The 16,636-nt window shown below is 38.7% G+C and overlaps 1 protein-coding gene across 25 annotated transcripts in view; it reads right to left on the reverse strand.

The window, feature by feature from the left end:
- Positions 1 to 372: 372 nt before the first annotated feature.
- Positions 373 to 16,636, reverse strand: part of CLOCK (clock circadian regulator) — a 137,500-nt gene continuing 121,236 nt past the window's right edge. For 10 of the 25 annotated variants that reach the window (XM_044387755.3, XM_044387759.3, XM_044387758.3 and 7 more), the window contains 4 exons: positions 16,199 to 16,408; positions 15,278 to 15,483; positions 10,851 to 11,106; positions 373 to 7,945 (listed from right to left, as the gene is read on the reverse strand). In XM_044387755.3, coding sequence (XP_044243690.1) covers positions 7,766 to 7,945; positions 10,851 to 11,106; positions 15,278 to 15,483; positions 16,199 to 16,408 — 852 coding nt within the window. In that variant the 3' untranslated portion in view covers positions 373 to 7,765. The remainder of the gene's footprint in view (positions 7,946 to 10,850; positions 11,107 to 15,277; positions 15,484 to 16,198; positions 16,409 to 16,636) is intronic. The other 15 variants (XM_048211763.2, XM_048211765.2, XM_048211764.2 and 12 more) reach the window with 3 other exon arrangements.

The following is a 16,636-nucleotide window of genomic DNA, read 5'->3' on the forward strand; positions in this document are numbered from 1 at the left end:
ACAAGTAATTACATTATATCTTTTGCAAGAACAGAAAGGATAATCCATGTTGGGAAGTAGCTGGTACCATCACAGCCTGGCCCACGGACTAGCTGATACCGGAATAAGAGCATAGCTTTCTGAGGCACCACAGTCTTTAACAGGACATAACTACTCACAGAATTTGGTAGCTCACACTTGAAGTGACAAGGTAAAAATTGCTAATACTGTCAGACTCCACTGCTGAATAAAAGAGAAGAAAATGTCATTGTTACTGATTTTAAAATATTTAATAGTCTTCCTTTAAAATCCAAAATAATGTGATTCTTACAAGTTATGTGCCACATAAAGCAGTTGTTATTTTTTGAGAAATGTAGGTGATACTGAAAAACATAGCACTGAGGTATTTTTTATTTTTAAAATTGAATAAGGAAACAAAGTCTGGATCTAAGTTTTACATTTACAAAAAAAAACCCAAAACAAAACAACAACCACCACCACCAATGCTACTGCTTGGCTCTTTTGCTATGGTTTTAGGTTCTGAATACAATACAAAAGTCTGCGGGGAAAGAGCATTATAATAATAGCACATGTAGTTTTAAAAAAACGATGCACATCATAACCTGGAGAAATGATCATACACCAAGAGGCCTGAGTGGAGGTAGGCTAAGAAAACATTTTACCACTTCTCAAAGGACAGCTCTGAAAAACAAGTGTAACCAATTGTAACACCAAATTGAAATGGCAGTCAATAGTAAGTTGGTAACAGAACGATCCACATTTTATATAATGTTTACTTTCAAACATAACTCATGAGAATCAGAGAACCTAATGTAGCACCATGGAAACCGTTCATTATCTCTTCGTGCTTCTGTGCATTTAGGATTTGGGCAGAAGACGGTACCTAGAAAATGTCTCATTTTTGTAAATCAGTTTGGATTTCAGTTAAATGTCTGCTTTAGGAAAAGCAGGTTATTCTTAAGATCAGTTAGCCATTTATAGCTCTACCCTTTTGGAAGTTAAGAACAATGGGCTACGTCTAATTTTTACTTAAAACCAAGAACCAAGCAGTAAGGACAGCAGTGTCAAGAGTAGCACACCAAGAAACCACACAGAACATGAGAAAGAATTTGGTGTCTGTTTTTACAGCTACTAACTCATGTTAACAATTAAAAATTTACAAAGATAAAACTTTTTTTGCACTAACTGGTTTCAATACAGCACTGAATATGACTCATCTTTGGGCTTCAATCTCTACAGAGTGAATGTGCAAGTGCATTACTGAGGCCCTTCGCCAACTTACGCCATAGTAACATAGATTTCAAAATTATTCTAGAATGGTCTAAGAAGTACAGCTATTCTGGCTGACATGAAAAAAAAAAATGAGGATATTTCCTGGCCAACTTTTTTGCTTGATTGTCTAGTTACATAATGCATCAACCTAAGGACGGTCTAGCTTTCCCTCCAATTTAACCCTTTAGCGCTGGCACAACCATTGCCAGCAGTGAATCTGCACCAGGACAGACCAACTCAAAACACACGTATAACATTTGCATGTCATTTTTAAAGCGATGTCACAGTTTGTTTCCTCAGAAATTTAAAAGCAAACATTTGAAAACATCACATTTTCAATGTAACCCTCAGAGTTAAACATTTTTTACATTATTAAATCCAACTCATGGTTGACGTGCTTTAATTACCATTCTTGAAGGGGTCCCAAAGGCTAGACAGTATGCCCTGTCCCTGGCCTGTGGGACTCAAGAGCTACTTGGGGAGCCCCAACAGGGAGAATTCTGTTCCAACACTATACTAGGTAAGAAGCAGCCTCAGAATTTCTAGGCTTCAAATGCTCAGACACTACTTTCAGTGGATAGTGCTGTGTATGAAGGATTTGCTTTCTTCTTAAAGGACCAAGCAACAGTCACTATATAAAAATGGCAAACATTTTTTGTAGAAGAGTACAGTGCACACACATTGTTCCACTTATATTTAAGGACTTTAAATGGATTTTAATATGGATATGATAGTGACGGCCGTTAGAAGATGCTGATCGTCTTACTAACATTTCCCCAAATGGGCAAAACACACGCAATGTGTGCCCTCGGTTCTGTCATACTGGCCTTTGGCTGTGTTGGGGAAGTAACCATATAAAAAGTACCCATAAAATAGAAAAGGCAGCAAGTGAAACTAGAAAAAGGTTGGAGCTATACCAAGAAGATTTGAGAGGAGTTACCTTTATTTTTTCTGAATTCAGTTGAGAACAGGAGGGCAGTGCAAGGGCATCTGGCGCTGGGCCCTCCACTGCCGTCCTGAAGTAACACAGATTTGCACTGGCCCGGGGAGAGTCCTCATGACGGCCAGAGACTGCGCCCCAGATAAGAAGAGTCAGTTCTTTACGTAAAAGATTACGAAGCAAAACAAAACAGTCCACAACTTAAATACATGACACTGTGAAACCACTGATGAGAAAACAACACAAAGATATTTTAAAATATAAATAAATACATTTAGCCATTTTCATTCAAGAAACCCAAAGAACTGCTTTCAAAGCAACTGTGTCTTCAAAATCACTTTCTGAATTCTTGTGTAAATACTCACTATTTTGATTGTCACTTAATGCAGCACCTCGGTGTTTGCTGGTGGTGGTGATGGAATTCCACTTAAACAGTCTCTTCACAAACTATATCCTATTCCACTAAAGACCGCTCCCCTAGGAAAACCCAGGCAGCTTACAAAATATTGTTAAATACTCAAAGCAGAACCTGCAAAGTATTATTTTATTTACGAAAAACAAGGAATGTAGTGTTAAATTACGACAAGGGGAAAAATATGCAAAAACAGTCACATGGAAAGAAAGTTTTAATTTTTAAACGTCCACGTTTGCTTATTTCTTGTGAGCTGTTCAATACTGCTTTAAATATCCTGAATTAATAACTATACCAACAAAATTCATCCCCAGTGTTTCCACAGGAGACATATTTAAAAAGACCAAATTCTACTTTTCTTCAACCGAAGTAGTCTTTTTCTCAGTCCTTTTTGTGCAAAAATATTACAAGAGCAATTCAAATGGAAACACTGAAATGACATGCCAACATTTCAGAGCAACATTTAAAACACCCAGAATAATTCTTGAAATTATCATATTCTAAAATATTACTACCAATCACTTTTAGGTTAGTTCTATACATCTATTCACACTGATGCAATTTTCCTAGACCTCTGAAAATAAACAGGCTCATTGGTCTCTTTTGGTGTCCACACAATAGGCAAGACAGGTTTACAATAGTGTCGAAATGGAACTAGGCATCGACAGTTTCCTGACTCCACCACATTCAAAACCAAAGTCAAAGTTCATTTGGCTACCTTGAAATCACTCCCATAAACCTGCTACGGTTCACTGGATCTAAACATTTCTCAGAAATGTGTCATTTTAAAATTTCACCTAACTGATGATTTGGGGATCCTTTAGAAATGGTAATGCCTAAGATAATAAACTTTATCAAAATGAATAGTTGCAATAAAGTGCTCATTACGTTTCAAAATGATGCTTTCAGACTGTGGTATGTTGTTTGAAGAGTGTGTGCTATTCCTACAGAAAGGATCCCCGGGCATGAGAGTTGGGCGCTCTCACCTGTCTCAGAAAGCAGCAGCACTATCTCGTGGTAGGCTGACAATAGGCACGTTCCCCATGCGGATGAGGCTATGCTAGTGCTATGGCAAAAGGGGGAGTAAATTAGAAAAGTGGGAGGCATGTGGAGGGTTCCTACTATATTCATAGTTATATACAAATATATTAAATATGCTATAAAAATAGTCGACTCTTTTCCTTTGCATTTATTTCAGAAGCTCCTTTCAGAGGAATGCTCACCCAACCCAAACAAACTTAAAAGGGTCTCTCTCTCCAATCACTAGTAAAATGGCAAGTGCCTTTGTGCTGTTTCTTTTCCACCATTTGAAAGTTCCAATCCGCTTACTCTTGGCTAGACTCACTCAGCAATAGTAATATCCAGTGTTTATACCTTCCAACATCGACTCCCAAGGGACGAAGAGTAGGGTCACAGATATTGGAAAGGTTATAGACTTGAATGAGTTTTACACAAATGTTCACCAGCAAACTTTCAATCATCAAAGAACTAGAGAAAAAGAAAAAGGGAGAAATGAGCAATACTAGAGTAAAATGCTATTTGCATTCTACCTTAAAAGAAAAAAAAAGGTTTACCTCACTGTAATGGAAACATCAGAAAACAAGTAATCTCCAGTTTAAAATAATTTTCACCTGTGTGGAGCCACAGAAAGAGTACTATTTGAAGGGGCCCCTTTCTAAGGCTTCTGGAACAAAGATTCGTCTCCCTTCAGCAGGATGCCCCTCAGAGAGCCTCCGCGCCCCGAACCAACTGCAAGCAGACCGCTTTAAGGCAACGACCAAAAACTCTAGCGCTTCGGAAGAATCCAAATCACATTTTCACTATTCTGCACTGAGTACTCTATATCCAACTATTCAAAGTCACTAGCATCCTCTTAATTCTAGTACATTCCTAAACCAAATTTAAGTGACAAAGTAGAGCATGGGACGCAAATGACCCCCCCCCCCCAGCTTAGGACAGAGTTTGGAGACTGAAAGGTAGAATTTGCTCAAGCGCAATCCCCATCCCTCATATTTGCTTTTTCTCCGATACATTCTACCCAAAAATTGGAGTGACTTTTGAGTGTCTAGGTTCTGGTCTGACGCCACTCTTCGCAGCAACCTGACTGATCCTCACAGTCCCCACTTGAGTGTCCAAAGCAGGGTGACTGCAGAGCAGCTAACATTTCCCCAGTTTCAATAGCTTCTCACCTAGAAAGTGCCACCCAGAATAAGATTTTTAAGAAAAATCGAATCTCTGAGAGTAAAGCAGAGGGAAGGGAAGGACTTTTAAGTAGCTGAAAGGTGCTCTATTTGGTATTCTTTCATCACGCAGACTTGGGATTTTAAGGAACAACTTTGGCTCCAGAAACGAAGAACAGGCGACTGCCAAATTGTCATCAGAACGCTCAACTCTCAGTGACGGGGGAGAGGCGGCAGGGGCGGGACAGCTCTGCAGCCCAAGTTCAAGGAAAGCAGGAGGGAAACAAGGCGCTGAGGCGGCTGGCGCTCACTAGCTCTTCTGACGGCAAAGGCAAAGCAGCTAGCCGTTCCTTTAAATTCAGCAATCAATTCTAAGGGCAAAAATGAGCTGTGAGGAACAACAGGAATTATAAAACAACATTTTATCTAATTCTCCTTCCCAAATACTGGCGAGGACAGAAAACACTGGAAGGAACCGGCGGCGAAGAACGTGAATAGCGTACACATCCACCCTGCGGCTTGTCCTGCGCTTGGCTTGGCTCACCGGAGTGCGCAGCACCCACAGCCGAGCGCCCTTCCCGTAAGCACGGTACTCAGGGCAAATCTTAACAGTTCTTCGTCTCTTTTGTTACCCATACCCCTAGATATCGCCAATAAACAAATGAGGCACAACTCAGATATATATGGAATGGCATAAGGTTGAGAAAGGCAATTTGAAAGGGGAGAAAATTAATACTGTTGCCGTATTCCGTAACATCAATTTCGTCTACGTGTACCTCTGCTCAGTTACACACACACGCGGACAACTACCCTTGACATTCATGAGAAAGTCAGAAATCTCTTCATCCAGATCATGTAGCTAGAAGAGGAGCTTCTTGATATGTTAATTATTAATTGGTATCTAGTGACGCTTCTTTTGTAGAAGGGTAGGTACCAACTTTCTTTGGTTATTTTCTTTTTCAATATAACTTTCTAATTTAACTGTGGCCAAGTAGAGTTGTCTATAGAAAGACAAAGTATATCCCTTCGGGATGAGAGCAAAGTGGAGGACAGAAAAGCCTTACGAACCGAGCGTAAGAGCAACTCCGCAGCAGGTCACCCACCGTCACCGCTCCAGCCTCCTCCTGCGGAGCAGCCTCAGTTCCGGTACACATTCTCTATGAAGGTCAATTCTGATATATTACAGCTTGCTATCCTCCCTTTCCTCAGTGATAATTTTTGATATTCTAATAAGGTATTTCCATTAATTTTCCTTTGCTCTGTAGTTGAAATTTAATTATTAGTACCATAAAAATCTATAAAATGCTTTTTTATGTAATTGCTGTTGGAATTTATTACCTTTAGAATCTAATATTGCCAAATGAAATCTTAGTTCATGTTTAGAAAGCACGTGAGTTACAATATTCTAGTGTTATAGTGAAGGCAAAGCCAATTCCTACCCTTGCTTTTTTCTTTGTAGGAATATCAAGATCATATTGAGAAAATACTTACAGGTAATTTTTAACTGTTTAGCTTGAAAGGAAGATGTTGATTTAGGAAAACAATTTTGTGATCATATCAGTGACTCTGCTAGTGTTAGGATGTCACCTTTTTTTCCTAAGTTACTTGTACTTCTAGTCCAAGAGACTCAAAGCAGTCTTCCTGGGAACTTAGGAGAATCATAATGGCACTGACACCCACATGCTGTTAAAAATGTACTAAGGTTTCAAAACTGCTACTGAAACCAGACAATGAGTTCAAGATGGTGAGTTATCACCTGAATCAAAATCAAGGCACTATGGGTTTTTTTTTCTCTCAAATAACCCTGAATCATTTCTGACTAAAAGAAGCATTGAAATTGTGAAGGATAATAAAAAGATTCCAACAAATCCTAAAAGTTAAAATTCCCACCAGTGAGAATGTTAAAAAGTGCCTAAAATCTTTTGTGTGCAAATTTTACTCCTATAACTGGAACATTCTTGAAATGACTTTCAGGCTTATTGGAAGCCGTTTAAACAACTACTTCCAACTATGAACTATATCAAAATATGTGACCAAACTCGCAACCATCTAAAATAAAGCAGTGCGAATCCTATTTTCAAACATAAATGAAAAGTAATGAAATGAGGGATATTTCTGAGTAACTTGAAAATCCTGTTGCTTCAATAATTTAACCTGGAAAAAAATATCCACTCCCAGCAGCACATCATACCTCACTCAACAAACTGTGACATCACAGCCAAAGTATGAACAAAAAGCTTTGTGCCCCGGAAAAGTGAGTAGAACACTACTGTGTTGTAAACGAAAGGGGAAACAGAGAACGTACTAGTTTGCACATGGTGTCAATCTAAGGAAATATACCTACGAGGAGATAATGCTTTCATGCAGCTTACAACATGTTTTGCTTTCTCTCCTTTTATCCAGACATATACATAATTTTTTACAGCATCTGTACATAGAGAATTTGAACCACACAACATTCTGTAATTACTATCCAATCATTATCTGAAAAGGGAGAGGGAATGGGGAAGGGGGGGCCTATGGGTCTACTGGACTGTCTTCATGGCATCGTTGTAAGCAACCCCTGACATGACAGTGGTGTGTCCTCTGTAGCGCTTGAAAACAGGCACAGAACCACTAAAAGTTACTAACATTGTCAGTGCCCTTCTGATTGACTGGAGGTCATGTTTCCTAGCTGAGCTCCGTAACATTTGGCAATATACTCTCTCCATCCAAAACGAGCTGGGCACGTAAAACACTGTCGGAACTGGCTGTGGCCCCGTGACCATCTCCCGCTGGCTGGTATTTAATGTACATCTGTAGCACTAGGCAGCGGTTTCCCTGCTGGCTAATTCCAGAAACTACAACGCTCGACACTGCATCTTGTGAAACTGCTGGAACTTTTCCTTCTGGCCTCAGACCATCTGAGCAACTGCTACAGACAACTCCTTCCTCCCCTGAGGCCCGAGAGGAGCGTGTGTGCTACTGTGGCTGAACCTTGGAAGGATCGGTCAGACCGTCAGTCCTGTGCCGATTCGGGCGCTGCTGTCGCGGAGCCTGGTGCTGCTGGTGATGTGACTGAGGGCAAGTGCTCTGTTGTAGTGGAAATGCCGCGGAGAGGATAAGCTGAGTTGAAGGATTCCCGTGGAGCAACCGTGAAGTCTAAAAGACAAACGCATTACGCAACGCTGCTTTACCCCGGTTACGCTGTCTACATCACGAGTTACTCAAGTTTTCCACTCCAGATAGGGACGGAGTCCTTAAATTCCACATCATCTATATCATGTTTTATTTTCTCACTTAAAAATAATGTTTTGGAAAATGCATATGAGGTTTCCCTTCTTTTTGAAAATATAGCAGAATTTCTTTTTTTGTTTATTTTTTAAGGAATCTGAGCTAGATATTTTTTGGTATAGAAAGCAATCTAGGGGCGCCTGGGTGGCTCAGTCGTTAACTGTCTGCCTTAGGCTCAGGGCGTGATCCCAGAGTCCTGGGATTGAGCCCCACATTGGGCTCCTCCGCTGGGAGCCTGCTTCTTCCTTTCCCACTCGCCCTGCCTGTGTCCCCTCTCTCTCTGGCTGTCTCTCTCTGTCAAATAAATAAATAAATAATCTTAAAAAAAAAAAAAAAAAAAAAGAAAGCAATCTATGTCTCGAGATAAACCACACGTACTCTTTCCTTACAGATCCTTTAAGACCACAATTTTAAACAGACAGTAAAATGTAAGCACAGCTAAGAACACACGAAACACAAGTACTCCGAGAAGTTAGACAATGCCTTCTGCACAGGCTCGTTCAGCTGGTTAGAGCAGCATTTCAAAAGCCAAGAGCGTGGGCCACTGGGTTCAAACTCTGGCTAAGCCATTTCCTAGACCGTGTGACTTGTTCAAACTATTTACTTCTCTGGGCCTCAGTTTCTTCATTTACAAAATAAAGATAAAAGTGCCTCCACACTGGGTTTTTATGAAGATTAAATATTAACATTATTATTAGAAGTACCACAAAAATGAGAGCAAAGTTAGAGACTTAAGTCCTATATATGTAGAAGTGTGGTGTAAAAAACAACAACAACAACAACAACAAAATAAAAAACCAAACCAAACAAGGGCACAGGATGTGAAGCCGGAAGCCCTGGATTTGAGCTGTGCTCTGCCATTTATCAACTGTGTGACCCCGGGCAAGTCTCAACTCCATGAGCCTGTTTCTTTCACTTGATTCCAATTTCTGGTGATACAAAGAAAATGAGCCCAAAGAAAGTGAATTTTTACAGTGAATGTTCTTCCTCACCACTGACAACACAACTTGATGCAGGGCTCCTAATCTAAACACGGGAGTGTGAAGGGACATCTTTGCAAATGGGTTTAAAGGGCACAAGCATGTACGCACACACATAAACATACACAAGGACAGATCCTTGAGCCTCAAGCTTTGCCAAAGACCTGGCAAAACTTCTTTTTCTGTTATTTAGGAAAAGCTTTTGTAACATAAAGAACTCAGGATATTTGTGAGCCTTACAGGATTACAACAGAGGCATATTTGGAACTAGACGTTATACAATCAGAAAAGCCAAATTGTAATTAACTCTCCATACAGAAATGTATTTCTAACGATACTGCCGATCTTATTTCTTTAGGGGTCCCATATCTTTGGAATTTTTTTTTCAGAAGTGAGAGAGAATAGAGTGCTTGTTCTTTTAAGGGCCCTTGTTCCTTGATTTAGAAGACTGAGATCTTAAGGCAAGTTCTCTCCTTTTTTAAGGTTTTGCTCAATTCTCATTGAGTATTATTTCCTCTAGATAACAGTTTATATTTATCATAAATTCTTGTTATTAATTCATTTATAACAACAGCTAACCTAGTCATTAATAACTGTAGTATGGCTTCAGGTCTAAGGGGCTGTCAGTAGGACTCAGAGATATTTAGGCAACTAACCTGTTTTAGTTTTCCATTATCACCAAGTTAAGAACTCTATTTGCACCATAACACTAACGGTGATAAATTAAATGTATTTATGCCTGAGTAGACAATCTAATACTGAATTTTCTAATCATACCATCTGTTGTGTAACTCTAAAACTGATGATATGGTATGTATGTGGCTGGCCTGTATTCAGAATTGCTCGCACAGGCCAGAAGGGAAAAAGCTGGAATTCTGGATGTCATAACCTGCTATGGTGCATTCCAATGAGGGTTCTGAGGTCCAGAACTGTATCCTGCTCAATTCCTAGCTGAGAACCCCAATCTAGGTAATTTTCTTCTGTATCCTTTAGATAAGTAGATCCAATCTACTGAGATACGAGAAATATGTGATGAAATATGTGTCTGCATTTTGGCTAATTTGAGTGTTTATTCCATTAATCAAGACAGTGCTCATACATGACAGCCAGTTCTGTGCTTTGTAACTATGTTCAGTGACTTACATGCATTGTTCACCCATGAAGTACGAACTATTAGCACCTCCATATTATAGATGAAGAAACCGAATTTTAGTAAGTAACCTACCAAAGGTCACATGTATGTGGTAGAGCAGTGACTCAGTCTCAGGGCAGCCTGACTTCAGAGCCCACGCTCTCAACGATGACAATACATAGCCTGCCACAGTATTTCTCCTCTAACACTAACTTATAACCAAAAAATCATAAAATTTAATCCAACATAATTTAAGATAATGCCTGTAACTCATTTTTCCAAAAATCCCTTTTGATATCCTGCCCTGTAGCAGCACATGTTTGATGGGCTGCTAAAAGGAAGAAAGGGTATGAATTCCAGAAACCCCAGCCAGAGAGAGCTCTATGTAAAGTACCTTGATGGGGACGGCAAGTAGCTACGTTTTCTTTCCAGTCATTCATATAATTGGGTGTGTCCATGGCAGAGCTAAAAGTCTTCCAAAGACCAAACAAGGGAAGGAAAAACAGCTAACTGGGACAAGCTTTCTGCCCTTCCAGAAATTTAACTTGTACAATAAGCTTTTATGGATTTTTCGGATGATTTACAATACTGTTCTTTTAATGCCTAATTTCACTATATGAAAGTAAATGGGTTTGGGAGGGCTCCCCGTAGGGAGAATCACCTGTAAAAACTGCTGCGGTGGCTGGGTCAGCTGAGCCTGAGACGGGTGCGGGACCGAAGCGAGCTGCTGTTCCTGGGAGCCCTGCTGCTGCTGCTGCTGCGTGCCTGACAGCGTCTGTGGTGGCTGCTGGTGCGGAGCAAAGGCAGGGTAGGCGGTCACCACCTGACCCATGAGCATTGTGCTAGGTACCATGACCGCCCCACAAGCCACAGGAGCAGTTACTAATTTGGTCACAAGCTGCTGACCTTGAGAAAATCTGTGGAGAGGAAAGAAAGAGAAGAAGGGCAGTCAGCAGTATAAGGTACACATTATAAAAGGCAGTGGGGCTGAATACTTCTCTAAGATAATACCCAACAATATTGCCGGTTTGGTTTTTAAAAGCTGTATGTTCCAATTTTGTTTCATGTTTCATATTTTTAAAGATTCTTTTGGGAATACAGTAAAACAAAAATGTACATAGCAAAATGAAATGATCACAAACAAAAATGTAAATTTTTTGGTTATCTATATGGAAAAGATGAAGTTGGACCTTTACCGTTCACCACATACAAAAATTAACTCAAAATGGATTAAAGCACTAAACATAAGAGCTACAACTATGAAACTCTTAGAAAAAACGGGAAAGTTTCATGACACTGGATTGGGCAGTGATTTCTTGGCTATGACACTAAAAACACAGGCAACAAGAGAAAAAAATAAACTGGACATCAAAATTAAAAACTTCTATATATCAAAGGACACTATCAGCACAGGGAAAAAGAAACCCACGGAGTGGGAGAAATTATCTGCAGATCATATATCTGATATATATTATATAAAACAATCCTATAACAATAAACAATCTGATTAAAAAATGGGCTAGGGTCTTGAATAGATGTTTTTCTAAAGAAGATATACAAATGGTCGATAAACAAATGAAAAGATGCTCAACATCACCTATCATTAGGGAAATGCGAATAAAAAAACCACAATGAGATACCACATCACACCCATCAGGATGGCTATTATAAAACAAAGTAACTAGTGTTGGTGCAGACGTGGAGAAACCAACATGCACTGCTGGTGGGAATATGAAAACAGCGCAGCTCCTATGGAAAACAGTAGGACTGTTCCTCAAAAAATTAAATATAGAATTACCATGATCCAACAATTCCATTTCTGGGTATATACTCAAGAAGAACAGAAAGCAGGATCTCAGATATTTGTACACTCAGGTTCACAGCAGCATGGTTCACAGTAGCCAAAAGACAGGATGCAACCCAAGTGTCCATCGATAAACAAATAAACAAAACATGGTATATTCACATAATGAAGTATTATTGAGCCTTAAAAAGAAATAAAACTGGGGAACCTGGGTAGCTCAGTAGGTTAAGTGTCCAACTCTTGATTTCGGCTCAGGTCATGATCTCAGGGTCCTGAGATCAAGCCCCACACTGGGCTCTGAACGTGGAGCCTGCTTAAGATTCTCTCGTTGGCCCTCCCCACTCTCACTCTCTGAACGAATAAATAAATATCTCAAAATAAAAGGAATAAAATTCTGACACATGCCCCAACATGGACAAACCTTGAGGATACTGTGTCAAGTGAAATAAGCCAGCCACAAAAGACACACATATTGCACGATTCCATTTGTATCTAGAGTATCTAGAGTAGTCAAATTCATAGACTTATGTGCTTAGAAAGCAGAACGGTGGCTTCCAGGACCTAGAGAGGAGGAGGAATGGGGGAATAATTGTTCAATGGGTGTGGAGTTTCAGTTTGGGACTGACTGAGGCAAAAGTTGTGGAGATTGACGGTAGTGATGGTCCCAACAGTATAAATGTATTCAATGCCAATGAAATGTACATGTTGAAATAGTTAACATGGTAAATTTCATGTATATTTTACCATAATGAAAAAAAGTTTTAAACCTATTAAAAAATATCTTCTTTTTATAAAATTATTAGGTACCTGGGAGTCAGCTATATGCGGCACATGTTCATTTTGCTAATCACGAATAAACTTAAAGCTATCGTAAGGGATTTTTAAAAGCCTCTCTAGGCTTACAGAAGATACTTTCACTGCAAGTTGTATCTTATAAACATAACTCAAAATTAAACAACCTTCTAACAGTGAATAAAAGTACCCTCAATTTATAAATTCATCAATGTAGCATAGTACCCACTGTATTAGAATCCATTAATATTCGCTCCCTCCCCACCTACCTATCTTCTATTTTAATAAACAACAACAACAAAATGACACCTGTTCAGGGAACAATATTATTTCTATTTGCCTCTTCTGTGAGATGAAGTCAGTTTCTAACACTGGCCATTACAGAGCTATGACTCAACTGTGAATGGGGCATGACATACTGCAGTTATAAACTGTGTCACATATATAATGGAATTAAAGTTAGTAGAAATGCATTTTATTATTTATGTGGTCCATAAGACAAAATAAATCTATTTTTGAATCCATACCAAAACTTAAAAATAAAATATTTTTTATACTTCAGGACTGAATGTACTATTTAATGCAAAAAATATGTATAAAAGAATTAAAAAATTCACATAACAAGAATGATGGCCAACGAAAAAGTAACATTTACAAAGTGGCTTGGGCACAGAAATACTAAATACTCATTTCTCTGTAATCTTAAAAGAAATTGCCCAAACTGCTCACTGATAAAATGTGATGAGAATACTTCATCCATCTCTGGCACCAAGAGACGTTCTTCAATCTACTTTTGCTTAACTCTCACATCGGTGACTTTGTATATACCATTCGCTTCGCTCACAGCACCCTTCTGAGACTCCCTGTCACATGAAAAAGTCTGGCTGTTTAAGACTCAGGCCAAGTACTTCCTCTGTGAAGCTTGACCTTGACCACATTCCTCTCTTCACTTGTTTGCCTCAACCCATAAAACTGCTCACTTCCTTTTTCTAAAGACATAGGAAGAAGTATTTATCATACCAAATAATACCGATTTGTTTAACCCTCTACAGCTTACGAGTCTGATCATTCTCTTGGGACAAGGAATGTGCCATAATCACTTCAGCAGGCACTTCAATGTTTGCTGAAATATATATTTTCCCTCCAAAAAAAAAAAAAAAGAGGTCCACAAATAGTTGCTAAATTGTATCCTCCAAAATGCACATCAGCATTCTAGATTAATGGCATCTTCCTCGGGCTTTAAAAGTAACCCTCTACATTTCTATGGAGCACATTCATAATACCTCCTTTCAGAATGTCAGAGCGAAAAGTTGGACTTCACTTGAGGAACTGAGTTCCAAAGAGAAGCAATGAGTTCTTCGTGCTCTCATTGCCTCTGTGATCCTGCAGCTTCTTTACTCTCTGGAAATTAACAGGATTTTAATAAAACCTATTACGCAGTTTGATACAACAACAAAAGCAGCCTACTTGTATTGTAGTAAAATAAATAAAAACTAAAAAATACTTAAAATAGAAGTTTTAAGACCACAGAGATCCTGTAGTTGTTAAAAGACAGCTTCCTGATACATGAAATAGTGGCATTTCTTCAAAATATTTGTTTCTATGTCAGCTATTTGGACTGCCCACTAAAATAAGTCATAAATGGCTGTTCCTCTAGAATGGCCCACAAAAGTTTAGTGTACTATATATTTAAGCACTTGAGTTTTGAAATCAGATACCCAGGCTTAAATTTAGAAACTACTCACCACCCCCTTAACTACCTATAAGCCCCTAAGATAATTACTATAAACTCACTCTTTTCTTATCTGGGAAATAAAAGACCCAACACACACTTAAAAAAAATAAAAAAGAATTAAATGAGATCGTGTATTTTGAGTACCAAGTACAGTACTCAACAAACTCAAGAAAGGTAAGCTACTTTTATTCCATAACCTATATAAACTATGGTAGTATAAACCTTAACCATTGTGACTGCATGAAAACTCATCAATTTGTATTAAAACAACGAAAGTTTCACAGTCACCACAAAGCCTGTCATGAAACTCCTGTAACAGTGCGCTACGGATACTGGATTCTATAATATTTGGTAGAACATTTTTGGACAGGAAACAAAATTTGTTGTTATTCTTCTATTATAATGTCCTTAAACAACGGACATACTCTGCATTTTTCTTTCTTTCTTTTTTTTTAATTTGAGAGAGAGAGCGCTAGAGGTAGCAACGAGCAGGGAGGAGAGGGAGAAGCAGACTCCCCACTGGGCAGGGAACCCGATGCAGGGCTTGATCCTAGGACCCTGAGATCATGACCTGAGCCGAAGGCAGATGTTTAACCAACTGAGCCACCCAGACGCCCCTCTGCATTTTTATTACTAATTCAAGAACACTGGCGGGAGTTAGCTACAAACTAAAATCATATTTTTAAAAGTCGAATTACTGTTTTTTAATTAATCGATTTTTACAACTGTGGAATGACTACTGAAATATGCCAACTACCTGATCTGTCTGTCCTGAGTGAATGTAGTTACTGCAGCACTCTGGGTACTGTTCTGTGGCACGCTAGATGGGATCTGGACCATGCTTCCGGCCGCCGGCTGCGAGATCACCATAGTGTTATACAGTGGGGCTGTGAGAGTGCTCGGTGTCTGACTGGGAAGAGATGTTTGCTGACTGTGCCCACTCAGTACATTTTGTTGACTCTGCTAGAAAACAGAAGACATTACAATGAATTAAACGAAAAATTTTTTTTTCAGGAAATACACATCCACTATTCAACACTCTAACAATAGCTGATATGACCGAAAAGCAGCAGCGGACATATTACTCTGGGAGAAATATAACTACAAAGGAAAAAGACTTGTAGTAATTGAGAATGAATTAGTCTTCAGTATCTTGCTGGAAATATAAGCTGTGAACTTTAGATCTTCTGTTAAATGCCCAAAGTGAGTGACTGACATTAGACATCTTTATAGATTTCACTTGAAGTCTTGGGATCTATAGTCACCGACGTATACCAATTACCTGCATCACATTTCCAGGAATTTACATTAAATTTCTTAGAATACTGATTAAACTATCACTACCGTAAGAGTTTATTCTTCACATATAGTAACATGTTTCCTGGCCAGCCTCTTTTGTAAGTCAAACCTTTTTAACAAACAGAAGCAGTTTGCATGTTCATTTTAAATGAACTGCAAAATTTTTAAATGTCAAAATACTGAAAGCATTTAGAATATCAGCAATTTAACAATTTTGCACAAAATATTTTAATGATCACCCTCAAAACTAAACTTCTAATTATTACTATTAAAGGTTAAAATATGGAATTATTTCAGCCAGACCTTCATTTTTGTTTCTGCAATAGTATACATTTCAATCACTCAACCCTCCAGAATCCATTGCACTTGATACCGTTACCTGACTTGATGTACTCTGTAAAGTCTGCTGTGGTATCATATGTTGAGTTGTGCCAATGTGTCCAGTATTCATTCCACTTTGAATCTGATTAGTTTGAACAACCTGGCCCTGCATATTTATAGGTGTGAGTTGCTGGATGTTAGATGAATTTCCAGAAGAAAGTTGAACAGAACCAAAACTCAAACCAGGGGTTGACTGTTGTAAAAACATCTTTAGAAATAAAGATTACATTAAAATGAGCTTTGTAGATTAAAAATGAAGAAGAATGAGAACAATTTTAAAAAAGAAAGCAAAAACAAGCTACAAATTAAGTTTAAAAACAAATAACAGGATGGCTAAGTGATTGAGTGAACAATTAGCAATAAACAATTACTGGATAAAACGTAATTCTTATTCGTTCTTCCAGTCGTCCTAACCCTATCATATTTCCAATTGTCA

This window comes from Ursus arctos, unplaced genomic scaffold (assembly GCF_023065955.2).
Source record: "Ursus arctos isolate Adak ecotype North America unplaced genomic scaffold, UrsArc2.0 scaffold_9, whole genome shotgun sequence".
Classification (NCBI taxonomy): domain Eukaryota; kingdom Metazoa; phylum Chordata; class Mammalia; order Carnivora; family Ursidae; genus Ursus; species Ursus arctos.